The sequence below is a fragment of the Chiloscyllium plagiosum genome, unplaced genomic scaffold (assembly GCF_037043375.1).
Source record: "Chiloscyllium plagiosum isolate Xiang-an unplaced genomic scaffold, Cpla_swu_hap1 HiC_scaffold_31, whole genome shotgun sequence".
Classification (NCBI taxonomy): Eukaryota; Metazoa; Chordata; class Chondrichthyes; order Orectolobiformes; family Hemiscylliidae; genus Chiloscyllium; species Chiloscyllium plagiosum.
In genome coordinates, this window is record NW_028270169.1 from 9,222,554 (window position 1) to 9,247,772 (window position 25,219).

Genomic DNA, 25,219 nt, shown 5'->3' on the forward strand with positions numbered 1-25,219 from the left:
AACATGCCAATTGAAAAGCATTCAATTTCAAATGTATTTCACTGGCTGAAAAGCATTTTGGGATGTCCAGTGATTATGAAAAGTGCCATATAAAGGCAAATCTTTTATTTCTGCCTCAGAATAAGGCAGTTCCTATTTAAGACTGAGCAGAGATGGATTTCTTTTCCCCCCCCAGAAGATGTTGTTCATCTTTGGAATTCTCTCAGAGTAGCAGATGCTCGGTCATTGAATACAAGTGAATTTTGATGTACAAAGGAATCAAGAATTATGGGGGCAGGTAAACAATTGGAAATATGGGGACAAATGGCCTACTCCCACTCCCCCTTTTTTTCATCTTTTGAATGGAAGGAGATAGTATAAGTGCCAGTTGGAGTATGATGAGAAGAATTTGTGAAGTATAACAGACCAGTTGAGCCAAATGGCCTGATGTTAGTGATTCCAGTGCCAATAATACTTCACTTACCAAGCTGTATCTTCCATAAATATTCCTTCTCTTTCCAGCTGCATAAAGAGCTCTCCACCTAAAATGACATAACCAATGAATGAAGATCAGGCAGTAACAAAATGAGAATACCAAAGAAAGGCTAAGAATATTTTCCAGTTCAACAGCTACAAGAAAACCACAACTGAAAACGGTTACGTATATTTAGCATTAGATAATTTTAAGCAGCAAAATAAACGCATAGCTTATCTTTTCCCATCAACTGGTACTACATTCTTTTTCAAAGAAGGATTATTTTAAAAATGCACCTCCCCAAGCATTTGTTGAGTAAATGCACTAAACAAAAAACAGCAAAGAAATAAAAAAGATCACAAGTTTAAAGGAACAGTTAATGTGAAACATTAGTACACAGTTTTTAAAAATATATTCATTCAGAAGATGTGAACATTGCTGACTAGGCCAACATTCACTACACATCCCAAACTGTCTTTGAAAACATGATCATGTGGTGCCCTCTTGAACCACTATCTTAAGTGGAGGTACACTGAACGTCGTTAGGGAGTGTTTCAGGACCTTGACCTAGTGACAGTGAAGGAACAGCAAAATAGTTCTAAGGCAGGATGGAGTAAGGGTTGGAGGAAACTTGCAGAATGCAGGGTGGTGCTGTTCCCAAGCATCTTCTGCCTTTGTCTTTTAGGTGTTGGAAATCACCAGCTTCTTTGATGCTGTTGAAAGAGCCTAAGTGAGTAACTGCAACGTGTCTTGTAGGTGGTACATTTTGTCACTGTTCCTTGGTGGTGAAGGGAGTAAACATTGAAGGTGGTGATTCAAGTGCCAACCAAACTGACATTTTTAAAAAAATTATAGGATGTGGGCATCACTCGTTGGGTCAACATTTATTGCCTGTTCATAGTTGCCATTGAAGTGCTGGGTAGCTGCTGTCTTGAACTGCTACAATTCATTTGGTGTCAGTAGCCCTACAAAGCCAAGAGACAAGAGTTCCAAGATTTTGAGCCAGTGACATTAAAGGAATGACAACGTATTACCAAGTCAGGATGGTGAGTGGCTTGGAGGGGAATTTGCAGATGTTGGTGTTCCCGCATATCAACTGCATGTCTTTCTAAAGTAGTGATGATGGGTTCAAAAACTGTTTAATTCGCGGGGCGGGGGTATCAGGAGGGGGAACTTCCTGTCAAATCACCTCAGGACCTTACATGTTTCAACCAGACTTCAAAAGCAGAAGGATAGGGACAGGAAAATACACTTAGATCATAGCTCATCCTTCCAGTACACAAAAGACAAAAAGCCCAAGAAAATTAATGAGACACCATCTGCTAAAATAAGTTAATTTCACCTCAAAGCTGAACAAGCTATTCACAATGACATTACAGAATGTTAAAGAAATTATACATACATTAAAACGTGAACATATACTCCAAATCAACTTATGATAACATAATCAGCCACTTGGACATGTGTATGAACCACCTACAATGCTTTCTCCTAACAATCTTTTCCTCCTTTCTTCTGCGGAAGTGCCAATTACCATACTGCTTACTGTCCTCAACTGGAAAGCAGAGATTTGAATTGTAAAAGTGATAAGGCCGTAAAAAAAATTTGCAAATCCAGAGGCATTTGTGGGGAAAGTGACAAAGGGTTGGAGATAGGTAGTTTTCTCTCAATCATGGATCCAAATAAAGTATTAGTGAACAAATTGAAGGATTTATTGAATCTGCTAATACAATAAACAGCTGTCTGGCTTTACAACTGTAAAGCACTCACATCTGTCTTTCCTCGCTGGTATGGCAATTCATACCCCTAACAAACTACATGACAGAATCAAGAATTTCCTGGGTTTTGCTCTATGTATGACCTTTTTTGCACTGTTCAATAGAAACAGTTGCTCTTTACTTTTAGACACATTAAAATGTATCTAATGTGTCATTGAGAAGGATGGATGACTGGGGAAATTACATGGTCTAGAGAACATGAGTATATCGCGGCCAACACATCACTTCCTCTTTGCCTGAACAATCACAGACATTTTTAAAATGTATTTTATGTGTACACTAATTCAATAGCAGTGACAAAATTCTCAATCTAGACTTTAACTAATAAGACAGTTTTCCACTTACAGATAGCATCTGTCATTACTTCTGTTGTCACTGACATTTTACTATTCCCTCACCAGTTGCATGACAACAAAACTCTCAGGGTAGGGGAGTCCAAACTAGAAGGCTTAGGCTTAAGAATGAGGGGGGAAAAGATTTAAAAGGGATCCGAGGGGCAACTTCTTCACAGAGCATGGAATGAGCTGCTAGAGGAAGTGGTGAAGACACTTGTCTTTTACAAGTTGTAAAAGACATCAGAATAGTCACATAAATAGGAAGGGTTTAGAGGGATATGGGCCAAATGATGACAAATGGGACTAAATTGGTTTAGAGCATCTGATCGACGTGGATGAGTTGGACCAAAGGGTCTAGTTTCAGGCTTATAACTCTTATGATTCTCTCTGAACTATTTCATAAATACCGCAATATTATCCAGTCATTACAACATTTCTGGCTCTACAAATTAGTTTCCACATTCTTACATTATAATAGTTACTACACTTCAAACATACTTCAGTGACTATAAAGTACTTTAGGGCCATAGAAACACTAGATAGATATATCGTTTCCCCTTCTTTAAATGAACCCTTCTTTAATAATCTAAGGACGGTGCAAAATTTTCTGAGAGACAGGGATTGCCATATTGTGACATACTTCTGTCAATTAAACATTAATGCAACAATTGCAGTTCCTGATAAGAGTTAGATAAGAAATCCTCAAGGATGAGGGTGAAGAGCCAGGTGGTGGTACATGTCGGCACAAATGATGTCGGGAAGAAGAGGAGGAACATACTACAGCGGGATTTAGGAGAACTAGGAAGAAGGCTGAAAAGCAGGAAGTCCAAGGTGGTTATCTCCGGTTTGCTTCCAGTTCCTCGGGCTAGTGTGGCCAGAAACAGGGAGATAATAGACTTGAACGTGTGGTTGGGGAACTGGTGCAGGAAGCAAGGTTTTAAGTTCTTGGATCACTGGGGTATATTTTGCGGTAAGCATAAATTCTACAAGAGAGACGGTTTGCACCTTAATAAGTTAGGGACCAGCATTCTGGCAGGCAGGTTTTCTACTGCAACACCGCTACATTTAAACTAAGTAGCGGGGAGGGAGGGGACAAACTGGATGTTTAAAAAGGAAATTGAAGGGAAAGTTAGAACAAGAGAAGTCAAGAAAGACAACTGTATCAACGAGGCAGAAAACTCGGAAAGGGATCATGCTGTAAGGTTGAGTGAAACAGGGGTTGATGGGAAGGGTGAGAGCAGTAACAAATTAAAAATACTATACATGAATGCATGAAGCATTAGACATAAGATGGATGAGCTCGAGGCTCTTTTGGAAATTGACAGATACAATATTGTGGGGATAACTGAGACGTGGTTTCAAGTGGACAGGGCCTGGGAAATGAATATTCAAGGCTACACGTGCTATCGTAAGGACAGACTGACGGGCAGAGGGGGTGGGGTGGCCTTGTTGGTAAGGGAGGATATTCAGTCCCTTGCGCGGGGGGACCTAGAGTCAGGGGATGTAGAATCAGTGTGGATAGAGCTGCGAAATACCAAGAGTAAAAAGACCCTCTTGGGAGTCATCTACAGGCCCCCAACAGTAGTCTGGATGTCGGATGTAAGTTGAATCAGGAGCTGAAATTGGCCTGTCACAAAGATGTTACTACAGTTGTTATGGGGGATTTTAACATGCAGGTAGACTGGGCGAATCAGGATGGTATTGGGCCTCAAGAAAGAGACTTTGTGGAGTGCCTCAGAGATGGATTCTTAGAGCAGCTGGTGCTGGAGCCGACCAGGGAGAAGGCAATTCTGGATCTGGTATTGTGGAACGAACGAGAATTGGTCAGAGACCTCGAAGTGGAGGAGCCATTGGGAAGTAGTGACCATAATACATTAAGCTTCAATCTGCAATTTGAGAGGGAGAGGGTACAGTCGGAAGTGACAGTACTTCTGTTGAATAAAGGGAACTATGGAGCTATGAGGGAGGAACTGGCCAAAGTTCAATGGTGCAATACCTTAGCAGGGATGACCGTGGAGGAACAATGGCGGATATTTCTGTGTACAATGCAGAAGTTGCAGGATCAGTTCATTCCTAAAAGGAAGAAAGATCCAAGGAGGAGGCATGGGCAGCCATGGCTGACGAGGGAAGTAAAGAAACATATAAAGTTAAAAGAGAACAAGTATAACATAGCTAAGATAAGTGGGAAAACTGAGGAATGGGAAGCTTTTAAAGAGCAACAGAGGATTACTAAGAAGGAAATACGCAGAGGAAAAATGAGGAACGAAGGTAAACTGGCCAAGAATATAAAGGAGGATAGTAAAAGCTTTTTTAGGTATGTGAAAGGCAAAAAAATGGTTAGGACAAAAATTGGGTCCTTGAAGACAGAAACAGGGGAATATATTACTGGGAACAAAGAAATGGCAGAGGAATTAAATGGGTCCTTCAAATCTGTGTTCACTGGGGAAGACACAAGCAATCTCCCTGAGGTAAGAGTGGCTGAAGGACCTGAACTGAAGGGAATTTATATTTGCCAGGATTTGGTGTTGGAGAGACTGTTAGGTCTGAAGGTTGATAAGTCTCCGGGGCCTGATGGTCTGCATCCCAGGGCACTGAAGGAGGTGGCTTGGGAAATCGTGGATGCGTTGGTGATTATTTTCCAGAGTTCGATAGATTCGGGGTTGGTTCCTGAGGATTGGAGGGTGGCTAATGTTACACCACTTTTTAAGAAAGGTGGGAGAGAGAAAGCAGGAAATTATAGACCAGTTAGTCTGACCTCAGTGGTGGGAAAGATGCTGGAGTCTATTATAAAGGATGAAATTACGGCACATCTGGATAGTAGTAACAGGATAGGACAGAGTCAGCATAGATTGATGAAGGGGAAATCATGCTTGACTAATCTTCTGGAATTTTTTGAGGATGTAACTCTGAAAATTGGTTGGCTAAAAGGAAACAAAGGGTAGTGATAAACGGCTCCATTTCGGAATGGCAGGCAGTGATCAGTGGGGTACCGTAGGGATCCGTGCTGGGACGCAGCTTTTTACAATATATGTGAATGATATAGAATATGGTATCAGCAATAACATTAGCAAATTTGCGGATGACACTAAGCTGGGTGGCAGGGTGAAATGTGATGAGGATGTTAGGAGATTACAGGGTGACGTGGACAAGTTAGGTGAGTGGGCAGATGCATGGTAGATGCAGTTTTATTGGATAAATGTATGGTTATCCACTTTGGTGGCAAGAACAGGAAGGCAGATTACTACCTCAATAGAATCAATTTAGGTAAAGCGGCAGTACAGAGAGATCTGGGTGTTCTTGTACACCAGTCAATGAAGGCAAGCGTGCAGGTACAGCAGGTAGTGAAGGCGGCTAATAGCATGCTGGCCTTCATAACAAGAGGAATTGAGTATAGAAGCAAAGAGGTGCTTCTACAGCTGTACAGGGCCCTGGTGAGACCACACCTGGAGTACTGCGTGCAGTTCTGTTCTCCAAATTTGAGGAAAGACATTCTGGCTATTGAGGGAGTGCAGCGTAGGTTCACGAGGTCAATTCCTGAAATGGCGGGATTACCTTACACTGAAAGACTGAAGCGACTGGGCTTGTATACCCTTGAGTTTAGAAGACGGAGAGGGGATCTGATTGAGACATAAAAGATTATGAAAGGATTGGACACTCTGGACACTCGCTGATGGGCGAGTGCCGAACCAGAGGACACAGCTTAAAAATACGGAGTAGACTATTTAGCACAGAGATGAGGAGAAACTTCTTCACCCAGAGAGTGGTGGCAGTGTGGAATGCTCTGCCCCAGAGGGCAGTGGAGGCCCAGTCTCTGGATTCATTTAAGAAAGAGTTGGATAGAGCTCTCAAAGATACTGGAATCAAGGGTTATGGAGATAAGGCAGGAACAGGATATTGATTAGGAATGATCAGCCATGATCATATTGAATGGCGGTGCAGGCTCGAAGGGCAGAATGGCCTACTCCTGCAACTATTGTCTATTAGATCTCTGGATGTCAGGAATTAAATATTAAAAACGGCACTTAAAAATAGGAGGCAGCGCAGCATTTGTTTTCACTCCAAGGTATGTAAAATAATCAGGATAGAAATACGTTTAAAATGCTCACTTGAAATTTAGGTACACTAAAACAATTGGGCTCCACTCAGTTAAAACTAGATTACATATTAAGATGTACAAAATAAATGCTTTATGAAACAGGCCAATTGGTCCAACCAGTGTAGGTTGGCATTTTTCCTCAACAGAAACAAACTATTCTATTCACATTTACCTACCTTGTTACCACTTCCTTTCAACCTCTGCCTTCATCCACCTATCCAAGCTAACTCTGAACACTGACCAAGTTTCTCCCTCAATCGTTAACTCTCAAAGTGAATTCAACAGCCTCACAACCACGTAAAGAAATTTCTTCTGCTTTCAGTCCTAATTGAAATTTAATCTTGTATTCCCAGTCTTTGCTCTTCACTGCTCAACTACAAAAGTTTGTTTCTACCTTTTTTAAAAAAACTACTTGTGCCAAATGAATAAAAACACTACAGCGAGCTGGGTAATCCAAGATGGAGATGGGAAAAAATTGTGGCTGTAAGAGTTGTTCCTTTTTTTTAAAATTATTTTCAGTGTTGGAGTTGATTTGCTCGAAGTTTTGGAGCAGTAATTATTGTATTATAAGCTGTTACATTGCTTTGGAACTTTGGGGAGAAAAGATCAAAATAACAAGCACTTAAAAAGGAGAGAGAGAGAGAGAGAGGGGGAGCAGATACCATGTGAGGTGAAATAACAAGCAGTAAACCTGCACAGCTGTGTGACAATTACAACATTTAAAAGGCATCTGGATGGGTCTATGAATAGGAAAGGTTTGAGGGATATGGGTCAAATGCTGGCAAATGGGACTAGATTAATTTTGGATAGCTGATCAACACAGACAATTTGGATCAAAGGGCCCATGTCCATGTTGTTCAGCTCTATGACTCTATAACATCCTAATAAACTACCATTGTATCCTCTGCAAGTCTTAAAACTGATCACTTCGCCAAAGCTTTGTCACTACTTTCTAATATGTTCTCCTTTGGACTGGCAATAACTTTTGTCTAATTGCACTTTTGTGAAGGGTATTGGATACTTTATCCAATATTAAAAGATGCAAGTTGTGATTGTTTTAATAGTCTCAATGCTGTTTCCAGAGTCTCTTCTTTGGAGACAATCTCTCAGGATTGAGAATGACTTGATTCTACTTTGATTCACTGAGGTTGAGGATAAGCTGGTAAGACCAATGCAGATTCTGACACATGCGCAGGAGATGCTGGAAGGTTTGGAAGATAGGTTGAATAGAGGTTTGCGCATTTGCCAACTACAGGTGTTTCAGTTAAAACTCTGGCACCTTCCCGAATGAGCATTCTTGATTTTGGCGGTTCATAAGGCAGGATTTCCCATGAGTTGGGCATGCTTTGAGAACACACAAAGTATTTTCTCTGTCTTCCTGGAAGTCACATGCCACAATCATGTTAGTAAGACCATAAGAAATAGGAATAGGCAGAAGCCATTTGACTCCTTGAACCTGTTCCACCATTTAATAGGATCATGGCTCAACCAACATTCCTCAGATGTCTCATTATCAGACCATTTTGAAGAGTCACACTGACAAAGTGTTAACGGTTTCCCTCCACAGATGCTGGAGTATTTTCTGCATTTTTTTTCAGATTTTCAGCAACTGCAGTTTTCCTTTTAAATTAAAAATGCTGTTCCTACTTAGGTCTAATGGATTTTCAGAGTTCTCTTCTGTATCTATCACACAAATTTGAGGTCTATAATACATATACTCTTGGAGACGAAACCATATTCATGATCTGAATTCCTTCCTCATTTACCTCAACCCTCTGAACCCCATGTCGCCATGTTTTAATAATACAACTCAATTCCTCCTTTTTCTCTTTGTGCATCCTCAAAATGTACTATATCCTAGTCTTCAATTCCATAATCTGATTCAATGAAAATGGCCACTGAAAACAGACTGAAGTTTTCAATGCATATTTTTCAGATGTGAAGAAAAATTCAGTTGCAACTTCAAAGTCTCAAAAAAAACCTTTCATAAGCAATGCTGTAATGCAATACAGCATTACAAATGTATTTCCGCACTGGATTACAAATGTATTTCCGCATTGTTGCAAAGGTTCCAGGTGAGATTCATCAATCGAAAAAATTTGCTATTGAGAAAAGCCTCAAAGGAGACTTTTGCCTGCGGTCTCTTTGTAACTTGCTCATTTGCACACAGTTTGAGGAGGAAGCCATTCATTATATTCCCTTGCTGGGAAAAAAATCACGGTACTGACCACTGAGGTACTCGAGGATGAGGTAGAGTTTACCCCCAGTCTGGAAAGCATACATCAAGTCCACAATGAATGGATGCTTCACATCTTCTAAGATACTGCGCTCTGCTTTAGTATGTGCGGTGTCCTTTGCATTACGAACAATCATTGCCTGCCAAAGCAAAATAGAAATTAGTTGTTGGCAGATCATACGACTACTTAAAACTGTTCAATTTAAAATTATTGCACTGGAAAGGAAACTAGATGCTTAAATTAATAAGAACACAGAAGCCTTGATCCAACCAAATCTAAACAAGATTAAAGTTGCCCCCTGCCAGATGTAATGTTTTATGTTAAACTATCAACAGTTTCAATTCAGTTGTGAGTAAATTGACAGCAGAAAGCTGTCCACAAATGAACTGGCAGTCAAAAGGTCATAACATGACTATCAGTAAGCAGTAACATATCACCGTCACTTAATCAAGTATGGGATCAGTTATTAGTATTCCAGCAGACCACAAGAAACCATATGGTACACACATCCTGTCTTGCTGCTATGTTTTGATTATTCATTCAGGGAATGTACACATTAGTAGCAATGCCAGCATTTATTGTCCACCCATAATTTCCCTAAAGGTGGTAGTGGACATTGCTTTTGAGGGTTACACTCCAGGCACACCAACAGCACCATCAGGGAGGAAGTTACAGGATTTGACCAAGTCCAGCCCAAATGGGCTGAGGAATGGCAAGTAGAGTTTAATTTAGATAAATGTGAGGTGCTGCATTTTGGAAAATCAAATCAGAGCAGGGTTTACACACTTAATGGAACATCCTGTCAAGTGTTGCTAAACAAGGAAACCTTGGACCTTCATAATTCCTTGAAAGTAGAGGGGCAGCTAGATAGGATAGTGAAGGCGGCATTTGGTGTTTTCCTTTACTGGTCACAGCATTGAGTATAGGAGTTGGGAGATCATGTTGCAGTTGTTCAGGACATTGGTTAGGCCACTTTTGGAATATTGCGAGCAATTATGGTCTCCTTCCTATTGGAAGGATGTTGTGAAACTTGAAAGGATTCAGAAAAGAATTACAAGGAAGTTGACAGGGTTGGAGGAATCGAGTTATACAGAGAGGCTGAATAGGCTGGGGCTATTTTCCCCAGAGCATCAGAGACTGAGGGGTGACCTTATAGAGATTTATAAAATCATGAGGGGCATGGATAAGGTAAATTGACAAGGTATTTTCCCATGGATGGGGGAAAAGTAGAACTAGAGAAGATAGGTTTAGGGTGAGAGGAGAAAAATTTAAAAGGGGCCTAAGGGGCAACCTTTTCACTCAGACAGTCGGGTATATATGGAATGAGCTGCCAGAGGAAGTGCTGGAGGTTCCCATCCTGTATAGCTCTATGACTGTGAAAGAATTTGCTACGGTCAGTACAAAAAGCAGAAAACTTTGCCAGCATCTAAATCCATGATTGACAGGTATAAATTCATTGCTCATCAATACAGTCAAAACTAAAAATATCCTATTTATTTTGGTGGGTTGGGGTAAAGAGAGCTGAGGGACTTAAATAATTTCATAGGGCAAGTCAGTCCAAAGTATCTGTCCAAGGACTCTTGTGGCATCCCTATCTCTGGGCCAGAAGTCTGCTTTCAAGTCTCATCTGATCTAGAGTTTTGTCTCACAGCGCCAGAGACCTGGGTTCAATTCCCGCCTCAGGCGACTGACTGTGTGGAGTTTGCACGTTCTCCCCGTGTCTGCGTGGGTTTCCTCCGGTTTCCTCCCACAGTCCAAAGATGTGCAGGGTCAGGTGAATTGGCCATACTAAATTGCCCGTAGTGTTAGATAAGGGGTAAATGTAGGGGTATGGGTGGGTTTCGCTTCGGCGGGTCGGTGTGGACTTGTTGGGCTGAAGGGCCTGTTTCCACACTGTAATCTAATCTAATCTAATCTAATATGTCATAACAGGTCTAAACAGGTTGATATCTTGAGCATCTATCCACAAAGATTAGTGTGTAGTGTAAATCAAGAGAAAGAAAATTAAAAACAAATGAAAGTATCAAGTTCAATGCTTCAATGAGAATGGAATATATTTATTATTCCACTATGCTCTTCTCAGACTGCCCACTCAATTACAGCCTTCTCTATAAATGTCACCAATGTGCACCATAACTAACAGGCAGCAGAACTGGCCTTAATGCAAGCCAAGAACAGCATTTCCCCTCTAAGGAGAGAATGCTCTCTTACTATCATAGTAGTTAAGCACACCAATCAGTTTAATGAACCAAAAATGGATAGGTAAAAATTCAACAGGTGAGGACAGATCTATACTAAATAAGGCATCAATCAAAGTCAGAACATGTAAAACATCTCTACACTACTGGAGGAGCTTTAGAACAGTGAGTTCCTGTTCTTGATTGTTGTATAGCAGCCCTTGTTGAAAAGTATGTGGATGGAAAATAGTTGAGGACAGGATAAGGTCTAGTTGCAATAAATCCAAAAATCGAATTAATGCTTCTGACAAAGTGCTCAAAAATGAACAGCTACTTAGATAAGACACTGAACAGTACCACTACCTGTGCAACATCAACCCAACTCAGTAGCTTTAAGATAGCCAGGAAAAATGTAAAAAGGACGGATTTTGCAGGTTTCCCTTATGAAAACTATATTTTCCACACTACAGTTTACTCTCCAGGATGCTATCACAAGAACAGAAGCCTTTTCAACCAAGTGCATCCTGTACCTCAGCTCCATTTAGTTACTTTTTTTGATAACTTTACCAAATAATCGGATTTCAGTCTTGCGAAATGCATTCTGCTTCACATTCTGTTTGGGGCTAGGTGTTTGGTAAACATTGGGTAAAAACAATGACTGCAGAGGCTGGAAACCAGATTCTGGATTAGTGGTGCTGGAAGAGCACAGCAGTTCAGGCAGCATGCGAGGAGCAGTAAAATCGACGTTTCGGGCAAAAGCCCTTCATCAGGAATAAAGGCAGAGAGCCTGAAGGGTGGAGAGATAAGCTAGAGGAGGGTGGGGTACTCTTTGCACGATAAAGTGTTCTTAATTCAATCTTGAACAGTCCAACTTTAATATCAGGATTGGTTTGAGCTCATTCACGAAATGTGGGTGCCACTGGCTAGGCTAACATTTATTGACCATCCCTACCTGAGGAATTAACTTCTCCATCAATTTCTTTTCAAAAAGTTTTAAATTTCTCAGATCACATTTCAACTACCTAAACAAAAGACTTTGTCACCAACAAGCCAACTTAATGCAATCTGTCCTCAGCTCTGTACTATTCCAGCACATCTCTGCTATATAATCCTTCCAAAGTTCTAGTGCCCCAAACTAAATATAATATTTATTCCCTTTTGCATTTTTATCTGAGGAGGAAAATGTTCTCAACTTTTTTTTTTGTTATTTTCGTACCTGAATTTCTGATGTATGCACTTAAATAGCTCTCCTCCTTTGAAGTTCCCAGTTCCACACAGTTTAGAAATTGTACAGATTGGGACCCAAGGAGGTCAAATAAGTCAACCTTTCACATCCCTAAACTGAAGTCCACCTACCCGGAATGGAATCATTGCCGTAAATCTGTTTACGCACTATTGTAATTTCCTGCTCAATGCAGACAACTTATTGCAGCTATTAATAGAGCTATTTAAGACGACTGATTCAAACATTGCTTCTAAAAAGGCCATTCGTTTCCTCAAAGCAAAAGCAGACGTACTGCAAATTTTCAACCTTAGTACATAGATGTAATAACTTCAGAGTGAATGCACAAGCACACTCAGACTGCTTCCTACACATTTTTGACATGTTGTGGGTAGCCACTGTGGCTATTTTTGGAAACATTATTTTAAGCTAACCTTTATAACAGATTAATGTAAGGCAGTATTGACATTCAAAATGGAAAATACAGTGTGTATTTAACTTGATAAGTCTAATATCAGACATTCTTGAACTTATATATTGAACATTCTTTAAAAAAAATTGCATTAATGCAGGACATTGGACTTATAAGGGATACAAGATTAAATTGGTCACAAATGTGCAAATATTTATATTTGGGAAGAAAGCAAAATTAGCAGTGATTCTGGGGCTTAGATTACGGAGGGTTGGATACAGTCTAAAGATTACATACATTACCTTCTTTAGTACTTTCATAGCAAAGATCTTTCCAGTATATGCTCCTGACACTTTTCGGACTTGGAAAACCTGTAAACAAGGAGAAAATGTTTACTTTACTCTCAACAAGTAGAGTTAATTCCACAAACTAGAAAAGCATCATAACAATTTCCGTTATTTCAGCAGACAAGAGAAGTAGCAAGTGTTTGGGAGAAAAACAACTTTTCATCTCAAATGAAATATAAAAATATTCTAGCTTGAAATATTTTGAATTTGAAATTACTTTAGATCTCCAGACTCACGAGACTGCATCCCAACTGATATCAGTGCATAGATTCACAATCTAATAAATACATTTTCCATTCTAATTAACTATTCATTCATGAGACAAAGCTGGCATTTATTGGCCATCCCTAATTATCTAAAATGGTGCTGGTGCCAGCTTGAATCACCGTACTCCATGTGGTAATGACATTCTCACTGTGCAGTTGGGTAAGCAATTTCAATATTTTGACCCAACGACGAAAGAACAATGATTAACTTCTTAGCCAGGATACTGCATAACTTGGAAAGTAACTTGGAGGTAGCATTGCCCTAATGCAACAGCTGGCTTTTCTAGGTGTTCAAAAGGTCACAAGTCGCAAAATTACGTCCATTAAATCTTGTTAATTGTTGCAGTGAACCTTGTAAATAACAATTCAAACATGTGAGTAGCGCTGGAGGGAACAAATCTGTAGGGCTGATTAATGGGAAGTGGGTTCCTTTATCCTGGTTGTTGAACTTCTTGAATGTTATTGGAGCTGCACTCATCCAGTGAAGAGGAGAGCATTTCATCACAATCTTGTACTCTTAAGTTGTGTTTAGGGAGAGAGTCAGAAGGTGCGTCAGTCACTCCACCTCTTACCCGCTCTAGTATATGCATGTTGAATCGAGCTAAGTTTTGGTTAATGGCTGCCCACAGGATAGGGATGGGCACAATGGCAAAAGGATCCAGAACCAGATGACACCAGTTTATGGTGACTGCAAAAGAACCAAAGGGGACACGAAACCTTGTTATGCAGTAAGAGGTAAGGATTTGAAATGCACTACCTCAAAAGTGTGGAGACAGACTCATTTGCAGCTTTCAAAAGGGAAGTGGAGAATTATCTGAAACAAAAGAAGTGCAAGGTTGAAAGGGAGAGAGTTGTGTGATAGAAACCAATGTAGCTCTTGGAAAAGACAGATAGAGCAAATGACACTGGCATTGATACTTTCAAACACTTTGCTGATGATTGATAGCAAACGGATGAGGGGCTACAAAATCAGAAAACCTTTGCACTAGCAAAGTGGTTTTGCACATTCACCTAGTGCAGTCATGTTCAGATCTTTCCTGCTTATCAGCCGACAGTAAAATAATCTGTGATAATCTCTAAATTCAGAATGCACCATTAATTAAACAAAAAATCCAAAGCCTTCAGGAAAAGGTGAAGGAAGAGTTAACCAGACTGAACTGTTCAACCTTTCTAGGGAGTAACTCAAGGCCTTGGATACAGACTGATCCGTTAAAACTGAGTTGGGATATTTATGATAAACATTAGTTGTTAATTTGGTGTTTACATTTGTTTAGAACATGCCTCAGTGTTAAAACACCAAACTGAAAAGCCAATACAATTGTTATTAAATACCCAGTGCATTTGCATCCCCGAATATTCCCTGCTGTCTGAAGTACATAGGCATCCTTTATATGCACGCTTCGATGAGAACTGGCAAGCTGTTATACTACGAAAGCATGGTCTCAGCCAACAGCAATGAGTGGCAAAGCAATGGATTCCTCCAAATGTCTTCTTTCTCCCACATGAAAGACCAACTTAGTAATGTAGCTTTGGTCCAAAACTGGAAAGTTGCTCCAAACAAGGCTCAGTACCATACTAGTTTGTACATTTGCTCAATACGCCACTGGGGAAGCTCTGCATCTTTTTTCTTCAACAAGATACAGTACAACCTTTATAACACAAAAATGCTGCTTAAAAAAAAACTGTTTCTATAAAATCTTCCAATTAAAATAAAGGCTGCTGGAGTTCACAATTTCTCTTTGTATTTTAGCCAACAGTGCACTGCCATGTCATGTTACAAGATTAATGATCAGGGTCAGTGGAAATTCTGTACATTTGAGCTAGCTACAGATTCTAGAAAAATTTACAAAATGCACATTATCGCACATTTGGAGTGCTAGCCAATTATATCTCAGTTTGCATCTTTAAAAATTCACCTGGTAAATTTAAAAAGATGAAAGAATGGTATTGGTAGTTATCACTATCCTTTAATTTCTTCAATGTGAGTTCAAACCCAGACTGAAGTGTTACAAAAGAAAAGTCTCTCCTCTGTTCAACACAGATGAAATTAATCAACTTCAGCCGAATGCAGTTCTACAGCACAGAAACAACTTTCTGCAAACTGATAGTCAAAGCTCCAAGGAACATTTTTTCCAAGTTTTGCTCAACCTGTAGGATATCAACCATGAAACAACTGCACAGCAGAGCTCTGCACACATCACGGATCCAATTCCTTACTACCCAATGACAACCTTCTCCCCTTCTCTAAAGATATAACCATAGATAAATGAGGGAGCATCACCAATGAAAAGTACTCACCTCAAGAAAACCAAACCGCAGACCTGTCGGATCTGATCTGTCGGATGGGAATAAAATTATTAAACCAAAAGAACTGCCAGGCCTTCTATCCATATATGGACAGCAAGGATGAAGAAATTCCTTCAGCATCCGATTACGTAGAATTCACATGATCATTCTGTGGAAATAATACCCCCAAGCTCTGAATCTAGATATATGGCAACTCTTGTTTAATCTCCCATATCATTTGAGATTTAAAAATTCAATCGCAGCAACAAACCCTTTGATAGTTCTTTAATCTAAAGTGGAGCAAGGGAAAGGTAAGTAGGGACAGTCAGATAGGAAGGAAGAAATAGGTTCAACAAAGCAAGATAAAGGGAGAAATGATGAACTAAGCTGCAAAGGTTGTAAAGAATAAGAAACAAGCACAGCATGAGCAATACGAAGAAATATGCCAGCTTAGTTCAAACAGCAAGGTATAAAACTGAGGTTAAAACAAATCTACTTTTTAAAAAAATTAATACAATCTTTACCTTTCCATAACCACCTTTGCCCAGTACACGGAGAAGCTCAAAGCATTCTGGTCTGATCTTTTCTGGACCTCGATTCACATTATTTTCAGAGATTTCAAACTTTTCACAGTGCTCCATATCCCTGCAAATTGGAAGAAAATACCCTTCAGAACATTCCATTACACAAACTAGAATGGTAATTTAAAGTAGCACCCAAGAGGCGGCAAATAAATGTTTGGAAAGAATACTTTCAACATAAAAGTACTCGGTTTTATTTTCCTTCTTAAATTTGGTAGCCCTTCTCATTTTGTCCTCCCTTCCAGATTCATACTCTTATACAATTTTCCTGGATCATTAGCTCTTTCACACCTCAACCAAATAGCTATTCTTATGCGAAGATTGCAAATATTGGTGATTTAATGAAGTTAAGTCTAACTTGCCCTGTGTATGATTTCAACAGATATAGTTTATTTTAAATCAGCAGTCGACAAAATAAGAATTCTTGCTGCTTCCCCCATCACCAGGTCCAAGAATATGGAGGCCAACTGTTGTCACTTTAGCTTTTGGGGATAGAGCAAGAAATAGAATGGAGGGAAAACATTTTTTTTTTACTAGCCATTGGAGTATATAGAGCTGTATTGTCTACTCAATTAAACCTCCCCTTTCTTCTGCTATTTCCTGAAAGTTTTTTTTAAAAAAGCAATAAAATCCAAACTTACAGTTCAAAGGGAACACCATGTTCCATGCAGTCACTGTATTGCACCTGGAGAAAAGTACAGGCATTAGTTTAATTTAATACAAAATAGATATGCCTCTGCACTATTTTGTACAAAGTCAAAAATCACACAACACTGGGTTATAGTCCAACAGATTTATTTGAAACCACAAGTTGTGGAGCGGAGAGGGGGCACCAAAAGCTTGCTGTTTCAAATAATTCTGTCGAACTATAACTCTGTATTGTGTGATTTTGACTTTGGCCACCCCAGTCCAACACCGACACCTCCACATCATGGTTATTTTGGACCAATGTCTAACATTAAAGTTGCATTAAAAAAACTTAATTTATTTTCAAAGATCTCAAGAAATTCACACAAGATAAAAGTAATTTTTCAGCAGCTGAATGGCGATTACATTCACCTCTCAAATACAAGTCCAATTCAATTAAACATTGACTGTCAGAAGTAGACATGAACAAATCCTTGCTAGAATAGCATGGCCCTTTGACTTAGTTCCATTGTTGTCATTCCATTAGCATTCAAAACAAACATTTGCAGATCTAAGGAAGTAGTGAAAGGAAGATCTTTGGTTAAGTGCTGTAATAAAGAGATTCACAAAGAAGGCGAAGAGAAATTTAAGTAGACAACTCCAGAATGTGTTGCCTAAGCAACTGAAGGAACAGACAGCAACTTAAGACTGAGATTGTTGAACAAAGATATATAAATGGAGAAAGATTTCAGCAGAACTGGGAACTGGGGATATGGATAAAGTGTTGGAAATGGATACAGGTGATGTTCTGGAGGTACTCAAACAAATGACTTTTGAAAGGCTGGGAACCCAATGCAGATAAGCAAAGACAGTAGTGAAGATGACAAACAAAATAAGGTACATAATGGGGTACAGGCTGCGGAATTTTGGATGATCTGATAAATACATGGTGTGAGGATGCCACTAGGATTCTCTTAAAGATTCTTCAGTTTTTTTTTTAAGTTTATTCAAGGTGGGATACAACTGTGAGAGAGATATTAAAGAATTAATTTGCTCTGCTGCCTTGCAGGGGTAGGGTGGGATGTCTCTGTTCTACAGATATAATGTAAGTGAATTTACATTATAAATGGCTCTGAATGGTATGGGATGACATTGTCACCATCTCCTATTCAGGAATCAATAAAAACATTACAGGTGGAATGCTGACCACACCTATAGTTACAAAAGAAACACTTCACAACAGATTTAACTATTAAGGGATTATTTACATTACACTGTTTCTGCATGGTGTCTTGAGAGGCATGTGACTGTGAGGGAGTGACTGGGAATTGTCTTGTGAGCATGACTGACTATGATGTAAAGATTTTGTATAAAAAAAGGACTGTTTCCTTTGATCAGAGAGCTTCCTTGGACACGCTTCGCAAGCATGGTGAACAGTTTTAAGTGTTTCTCCAGAGCTTGTATTGTCTGGTGCTTAATAACTTTTGCTTGTTCACAGAAGTTGGTATTTTGCAGTTGCATCAAGTGTGTCAGAATCTCATGAAAAAGAACCCAACATATGGACCGTACTTCAATGAAACGGTTATTCTTCCTGCATCAGCCCAATGAGTACCAGAAAGTCTGTTTCATATACAAGCCTAATTCTGCAAATGTGACTTTCATATACGAGATGCACATTAGGTATGGTTAAACAATATTGCTATAATAAAATATTCACATCATATAAAACATCTGTTACAGCTCAAACCATACTCAATTCCTCAGAAATAGCTGTAAATACTTAACAACACTAAAGCAGGGTGTTTTAAGGATTCCTCACCTCCCACACCATTAATTATGGCTTATTAATTATTCTGCAGCTCAGAAATTTTGAATTACCCTACACCTCGAATTTCAAAATGAATGGAATGTCAATTCACACCCTTGAATAAGGTTGGCTGCCTAGAAATACGCAGATCCTAACAAACGAGATATCACCTGTATATTACATCAAAAAAAAGAGTTATATTCCTGTTTTGGTTCTCTCTGCCATTGGCATTTTTCCATACTACCGAATGTATTCCTTCTCAAAGGGCATTAATCAGGATCATTCTCGACTTTACTGCAGCTACATATACTGAACTCTATTCATCAAACTGTCTGTACAAATCAAGCTTATTCTCCCTTGCATTTTGGTTTAATCCAGTTGGACACACTTGACTGTATGGAAGATTGTCCAAGACTTCCTGTTTGGATTGGGACCTTCACCCCAGTTTTGGTAAAGACCTTTTCAAGGAGAAAGTGAGGTCTGCAGATGCTGGAGATCAAAGTTGAAACTTTATTGCTGGAACAGCACAGCAGGTCAGGCAGCATCCAGGGAACAGGAGATTCGACGTTTCGGGCACAGGCCCTTCTTCAGGAATGAGCAGAGAGTGTTCAGCAGGAGAAGATAAAGGTGGGGGGAGGGACTTGGAGGAGGGGCGTTGGAAATGTGATTATATTTCCCTCCCTTCCCCTATCAGCTTTCCGTAGAGTATATTTCCCTCCCCTCCCCTATCAGCTTTCCGTAGAGACCACTCCCTCCGCGACTCCCTTGTCAGATCCACACCCCCCACCGACCCAACCTCCACTCCCGGCACCTTCCCTTGCAACCGCAGGAGGTGCAACACTTGCGCCCACACCTCCCCCCTCACTTCTCTCCAAGGCCCCAAAGGAAACTTCCATATCCGCCACAGATTCACCTGCACCTCCACCCACATCATCTACTGCATCCGCTGCAGCCGGTGTGGTCTCCTCTATATTGGGGAGACAGGCCGCCTACTTGCGGAGCGATTCAGAGAGCACTTCTGGGCCACCCGGACGAACCAACCCAACCACCCTGTAGCACAGCATTTCAACTCCCCCTCCCACTCCACCGAGGATATGCAGGTCATTGGACTCATCCACCGCCAAACCACAACAACGCGACAGTCGGAGGAGGAGCGTCTTATCTTCCGACTGGGAACCCTCCAACCACAGGGGATGAACTTGGACTTCACCAGTTTCTTCATCCCCCCTCCCCCCACCTTGTCTCAGCCGAATCCCTCCAGCCCGGCACCGCCTTCCTGACCTGCAGTCTTCTTCTTGACCTCTCCGCCTCCATCCTACTCCGACCTATCACCCTCACCTTGACCTCTTTCCACCTATCACATTTCCAACGCCCCTCCTCCAAGTCCCTCCTTCCTACCTTTTATCTTCTCCTGCTGAACACTCTCTGCTCATTCCTGAAGAAGGGCCTGTGCCCGAAACGTCGAATCTCCTGTTTCCTGGATGCTGCCTGACCTGCTGTGCTGTTCCAGCAATAAAGTTTCAACAAAGAACTTTTCAGCCAAGTTAGTATATTAATAGAATTATAGTTTCTACTGTCACTGTCAAAAACTTTATGATATAGAAAAATGTATGTCTACTATATTGTGTGTATTGCGCTCAGTTTAAAACTTCAAAAGCAAACCATACAAAAGAATTGTCTTTTGAAGGTAGCAAAATCAAATCGCTTGTACAATATACAATTTGCTGGGGTTACCTCAATGTCAAATACACAATAATACTACCAGTATCTTTCTGGCATCTCATGATACAACAATGTTGAATGTTGGTTCCAAGATTAGTTGACTATTTGTACTGTTATTGCTCCAAGGTCACAAGATTTATGATCAATGATTAATTCAAATTCCCTTTTCCATGGATTTCTGGGAGATTTACCATTGTTAGAGATTACATCTCCTTCAATACTTGCCAACAGCCTGCAGCCTTGTCGACAAGAAATGACATAATTAAGCAGCTAAGAATATTTCTTCCTTCGCGTGTAAAACAAAACTAAGGCAAATCCAAACTTTCCAAATTCTCGACATATGCTTCTCTCCAATCCCTCATGATAATATGGCTTCACTCCTGCTAGGTTTCCTCTGGCGCCTCATATTTTGTTACTATCTCACGTGCGAATCAAAGCAAATAGAGAAACCTAAGGCAGAGTCCTTGCTTGTTACCCATTGATTGACGGTTTGGTTCAAACACATGGATTACAGCACTGTCCGTTGTCAGGTATTGGTCGTCTCTCAGTTGGTAGAACACACTTATTTCAGAAGGTTCTAGATTCAAATTCAATTCATGGGTAGCACAGTAGTTAGCACTGCTGCCTCTCAGCACCAGAGATCCGGGTTCAATTCCCGCCTCAGGTGACTGACTGTGTGGAGTTTGCACATTCTCCCTGTGTCTGCGTGGGTTTCCTCCGGGTGCTCCGGTTTCCTCCCACAGTCCAAAAATGTGCAGTTCAGGTGAATTGGCTATGCTAAATTGCCCGAAGTGTAGGGGTAAATGTCGGGGAATTGGTCTGGGTGGGTGCACTTCAGTGAGTCAGTGTGGACTTGTTGGGCCGAAGGGTGTGTTTCCACACTGTTAGTAATCTAATCTAAATACAGTACTGTATTCGAGCACAGTACTGCATGCCCCATTTGCCACTTTCATGGATGTAAAAGATTCCAAAGTACTACTGTGGAAATGAGGAGGAAGGAAGGGCTATGTACTCTGGTAAATATTTATCCAGTAATATCCAAAGAGAAAGAGTCTGGAGCTTCCTGCACATAAATGGTTTCCTACACTACAGCAGTGGCAGCACTGCAAGAGCACTTCATCGACTGTAAAGCACTTTGGTACACCTTGTGGTGGCAAACTGCACTAACAGAACTGCAAATATCTTTCTTTTATCCCCCCAGTACTCACCAGCTAGGCAATCAAATTTCAGGGGCACTTTGCCCCTGGTTGTTAATTATCAGCCATCATTAATTGGTGCATTCTCCATGACAAAACCTCCACTGATCAGAGTTCACTTGCCAACCAATCTGCACTCCCCTCTCATGAAGGAGAGATACTAGCTCTCCCCTTTGAATTGGTATTCTTGTGTATTGTCATGATGAATTCAAGACAAAACTTTGATAAAATGCATCTTTTTTCAGCAATACAGTTCATCAGCTTTCCTGGCTACCACCTAAGGTTAGGTCCAGAAACAATTAATTTTACAATCAACCGAGTGGTGCTGCTTGCTTCTGCAACCTTTTCTAACGATACATTGCCACCAATGCCGCTACTCTTCCAGTACCTCCTTTACTTTTTATCTCATGCTTTCTCTATTTCATCATTGGTATCGCTTCTTACAGACTCTGTGACCCTGCCAGATGAAAGTTCCATCCCAAAATCCTTACCATTCTGTTTGCAAAAATATCAATTGAAACTTATTTCTTCAACCAGATGCTAGGCCCCACCCAGGTGCTTTTTGCATTCCCCTGATGTGCACATTTATTGCTTCCCAATATGACAAATAATTTTACAACATTTTTTGATGCAAGAGGAGAGCTCTAGAGATACAAGCTGTTGAACTGAGCCAGAGTTACAGTTGGAGGGTAATAATTGACATTTACACCCTTGGTAGGAAAAATACCTATAGGAACTCACCCATTGCTTTCAACCACCAGAAAAATGCAGAGGTTGACTTTTGATAACAATAGAAATAGGACTTGCCTGTGAAGCCTGCCGATGTTTAATACCTAAGCTCTCAATAAATCACCACTTGGGTTGAGAGGGGCTCGTACCAGTGAAAATGGTTCCAAATTATCATTAGCATCTTGCAATAGGAGAATAATTATACAAAACAATAGTGACATAGCACATTACTACATGAATACTATAAGCCAAGCAGCTATAACTATATTTGGAGACAACCACTACCTACAGGATCAAGAATAAACATTCACCACAATTACAGGGAAGACAGCTGGAGAGGATCTAAGTAATTTAAAATAAGCCCCACCTCCAATTCATCAACTACCTTGCCTGATTGTCTACCAGTAAACATATCATTTGGAAAAATCTAGGAAAAGAAAATGTCTGTCTTGATCTTGGAAAGCTGCATATGCAACTAGAAATATTCAAAATAAAATCCTTGGTATAGCTTGCTGTTATCTGAAGACAAAACCTTTGATTCAGGACTAAAAGGAAGCCAAAAGGATAGGCTCTATAACTGCAAATAAAGTATAATTACTGTAGCAGCTCCTAAACAATTTATGCATCAAACAAATGGTTGAACCACACAGGTCACAGATTTAACCATAAGCCATCAGCCAGGAAGGGGCTGTCTGAGTTCTACAAATGGTCTCTTTACTCTTTAGTAGGAGGAAACTGTTGCCATGGGATTCTGCTCCTGATACTTATCTAATAATTCATTAAGTGCCAATGCTACATTTAGCATTAATACCATAGTCAGGAAAAAATAGATCAATGGTAACTCTACTGATTATATTCCAAGAACTTGTGCTAAAAAAAGGGATCAGACTTGACAGTGGTGCTTCAACAGTTGAACATTTCATGATCAACCACCATTAGGTATCACATGTACTTCTACTGAAGAAAGATATCAACTGGTAAACTACATTATCAATCAGTTATTGGGTACAGTTCCAACAACTTTGCTAAAAGAGGAGATTTGATAAGACAAAACTGACAGCTAGTATTTGAAGGGATAAAAAGTAAAATCAGCAATTACTGAAATAAGTTAAAACTTTGAGTCACTGATACAGTATTTTCCACAGGTATTTTACTCATTTCAAGCATTTAAAATAAGTGCACATATTGCTGTATTGCATATAGTGAATGATCTTCAGATCTGAGGATTCACACAATACAATATTTTCCATGCTTCAATATTGAAGAGATTTACATTAACACATTTGATCCAAAAACATAACCATTTGGCTTCATGATATAACTATGCAGCCTGCATATGTTCGATAATGCATGCCACCTTTGGGAAAAGAATACAATTTATTACTTGTAAACAACTTTCTTTTCCCAAAAAGTCTCAGGGACATTTCACTATTCTCACCTAGTAATCCATACTTTTACTTAGACTGGGTACTGCCTGGAGATGAAATGATGCAGTCATTAACATGTTTGAACCATTCAAAAGTTATTCACCTTTTTACATTTTGCCATTCATTTATCATAGGAAAATAGTCTTTGTTTTGAACAATGCAGTTGACAACATGCACACATTTTATGGTCATCCCATTGTTTATTTACATTGAAAAGTCAAGTTTTATCTTGTGTGACTCATCTTTAGTAGCCCATAAGTCGATCATACTTCATCCGTTTCAAATGTGGTATTTTAGTTTATGTATTTCAATAGTTTTCAAAACTATAAACATTCAAATTTTCACAAGGGACATCCTGGCATAGGGAAGTACAAAAAGGAAATAATGGTCTTTTCAAGAGAGAAATAACAGACACAAAGTATATGGATGGGGACAAATTCCATTCAAGAACAGGTTCATTGTACCAGAACTATTATTATGTTCCAAGTAACCAAACAAAAATATAATTTCTGCATGCAAAAACAAAAAGAGCTGCATATCATCAGGTTTGACAGCATTTGGAGAAAGGTCAAGGTCAACCCTGTCTCTTCCCCCACAAATCTGCCAAATATTTCCAGAAACTTCTGCTTTAAATTTCTAATTGCTCAATCACCTACCAAGCATCCTACCAAGTATTTCATAGAACCCTAAAGTGTGGAAGCAGGCCATTCAAACCAGAGTCTACACCAGCCCTCAACAGCATTGCACTCCTAATCCTGCATTCCCCATGGCTAATCCACATAACCCATACATCCCTGGACACTATGGACAATTTAACATGGCCAAGCCAACTAACATGCATATCTTTGGAAGGAAACCAGAGCACCAAGAGGAAACCCACACAGACATGGGGAGAACATACAAACTCCAACAGACCCAAGTTTGGAATCAAATCTGGGTCCCTGTCACAGAGGCGACAGTGCTAACCAGAAGAAAAAGACTTGGCAAAAATGATACACTCCAGCATTTATGGAACTCCATTACAAAATAGTTGAGATGATCCAACGCATGAATAAGCGTTAACCACAAATTATTTCAAAATCTTAAACACACTTGTCTAACCGAGCCTACTGTGCATTATTTAAATTCTACTCGCCACGTACATTATTTAAATCCACTCACCATGTACATTAATTTTTCTTCATAACCATCTAATTATGTGTACATAGACGGTATAAAAGTAGAAGTCTTTCTTTGCTGGATATAATAGGTAGGTTTTAGCTTGGGGTATAACGCTTCTCCAAGAAAGATGCATTTTAGGCAACTTCCTGTGGAATGTACCAATCATAACAAGCAAAGCAGACAGGAGAGCTACGTCAGCACATCAATACTCTGAATAGTCAAATAAAACAAAAGAACTGTGGAGACTGGAATTCTGAAAGCAGAAATTGCTGTAGAAACTCAGCCGGTCTGGCAGCAGCTGTGGAGAGAAGACAAAGTTACCATTTCTGGTCCAGAACCTGCTTTCAGATTAGATTAGA

General features: G+C 40.0%; 1 protein-coding gene across 2 annotated transcripts in view; it reads right to left on the bottom strand.

The window, feature by feature from the left end:
* Positions 1 to 25,219, bottom strand: part of rps6kb1a (ribosomal protein S6 kinase B1a) — an 85,129-nt gene that overhangs the window by 54,962 nt on the left and 4,948 nt on the right. The window contains exons 2-6 of one of the 2 annotated variants that reach the window (XM_043718122.2): positions 16,833 to 16,876; positions 16,135 to 16,255; positions 13,014 to 13,082; positions 8,892 to 9,039; positions 464 to 521 (exon numbers count right to left, since the gene is read on the bottom strand). In XM_043718122.2, coding sequence (XP_043574057.1) covers positions 464 to 521; positions 8,892 to 9,039; positions 13,014 to 13,082; positions 16,135 to 16,255; positions 16,833 to 16,876 — 440 coding nt within the window. Of the gene's footprint in view, positions 1 to 463; positions 522 to 8,891; positions 9,040 to 13,013; positions 13,083 to 14,081; positions 14,139 to 16,134; positions 16,256 to 16,832; positions 16,877 to 25,219 lie in introns of those variants that run through there. The other variant, XM_043718126.2, reaches the window with a different exon arrangement.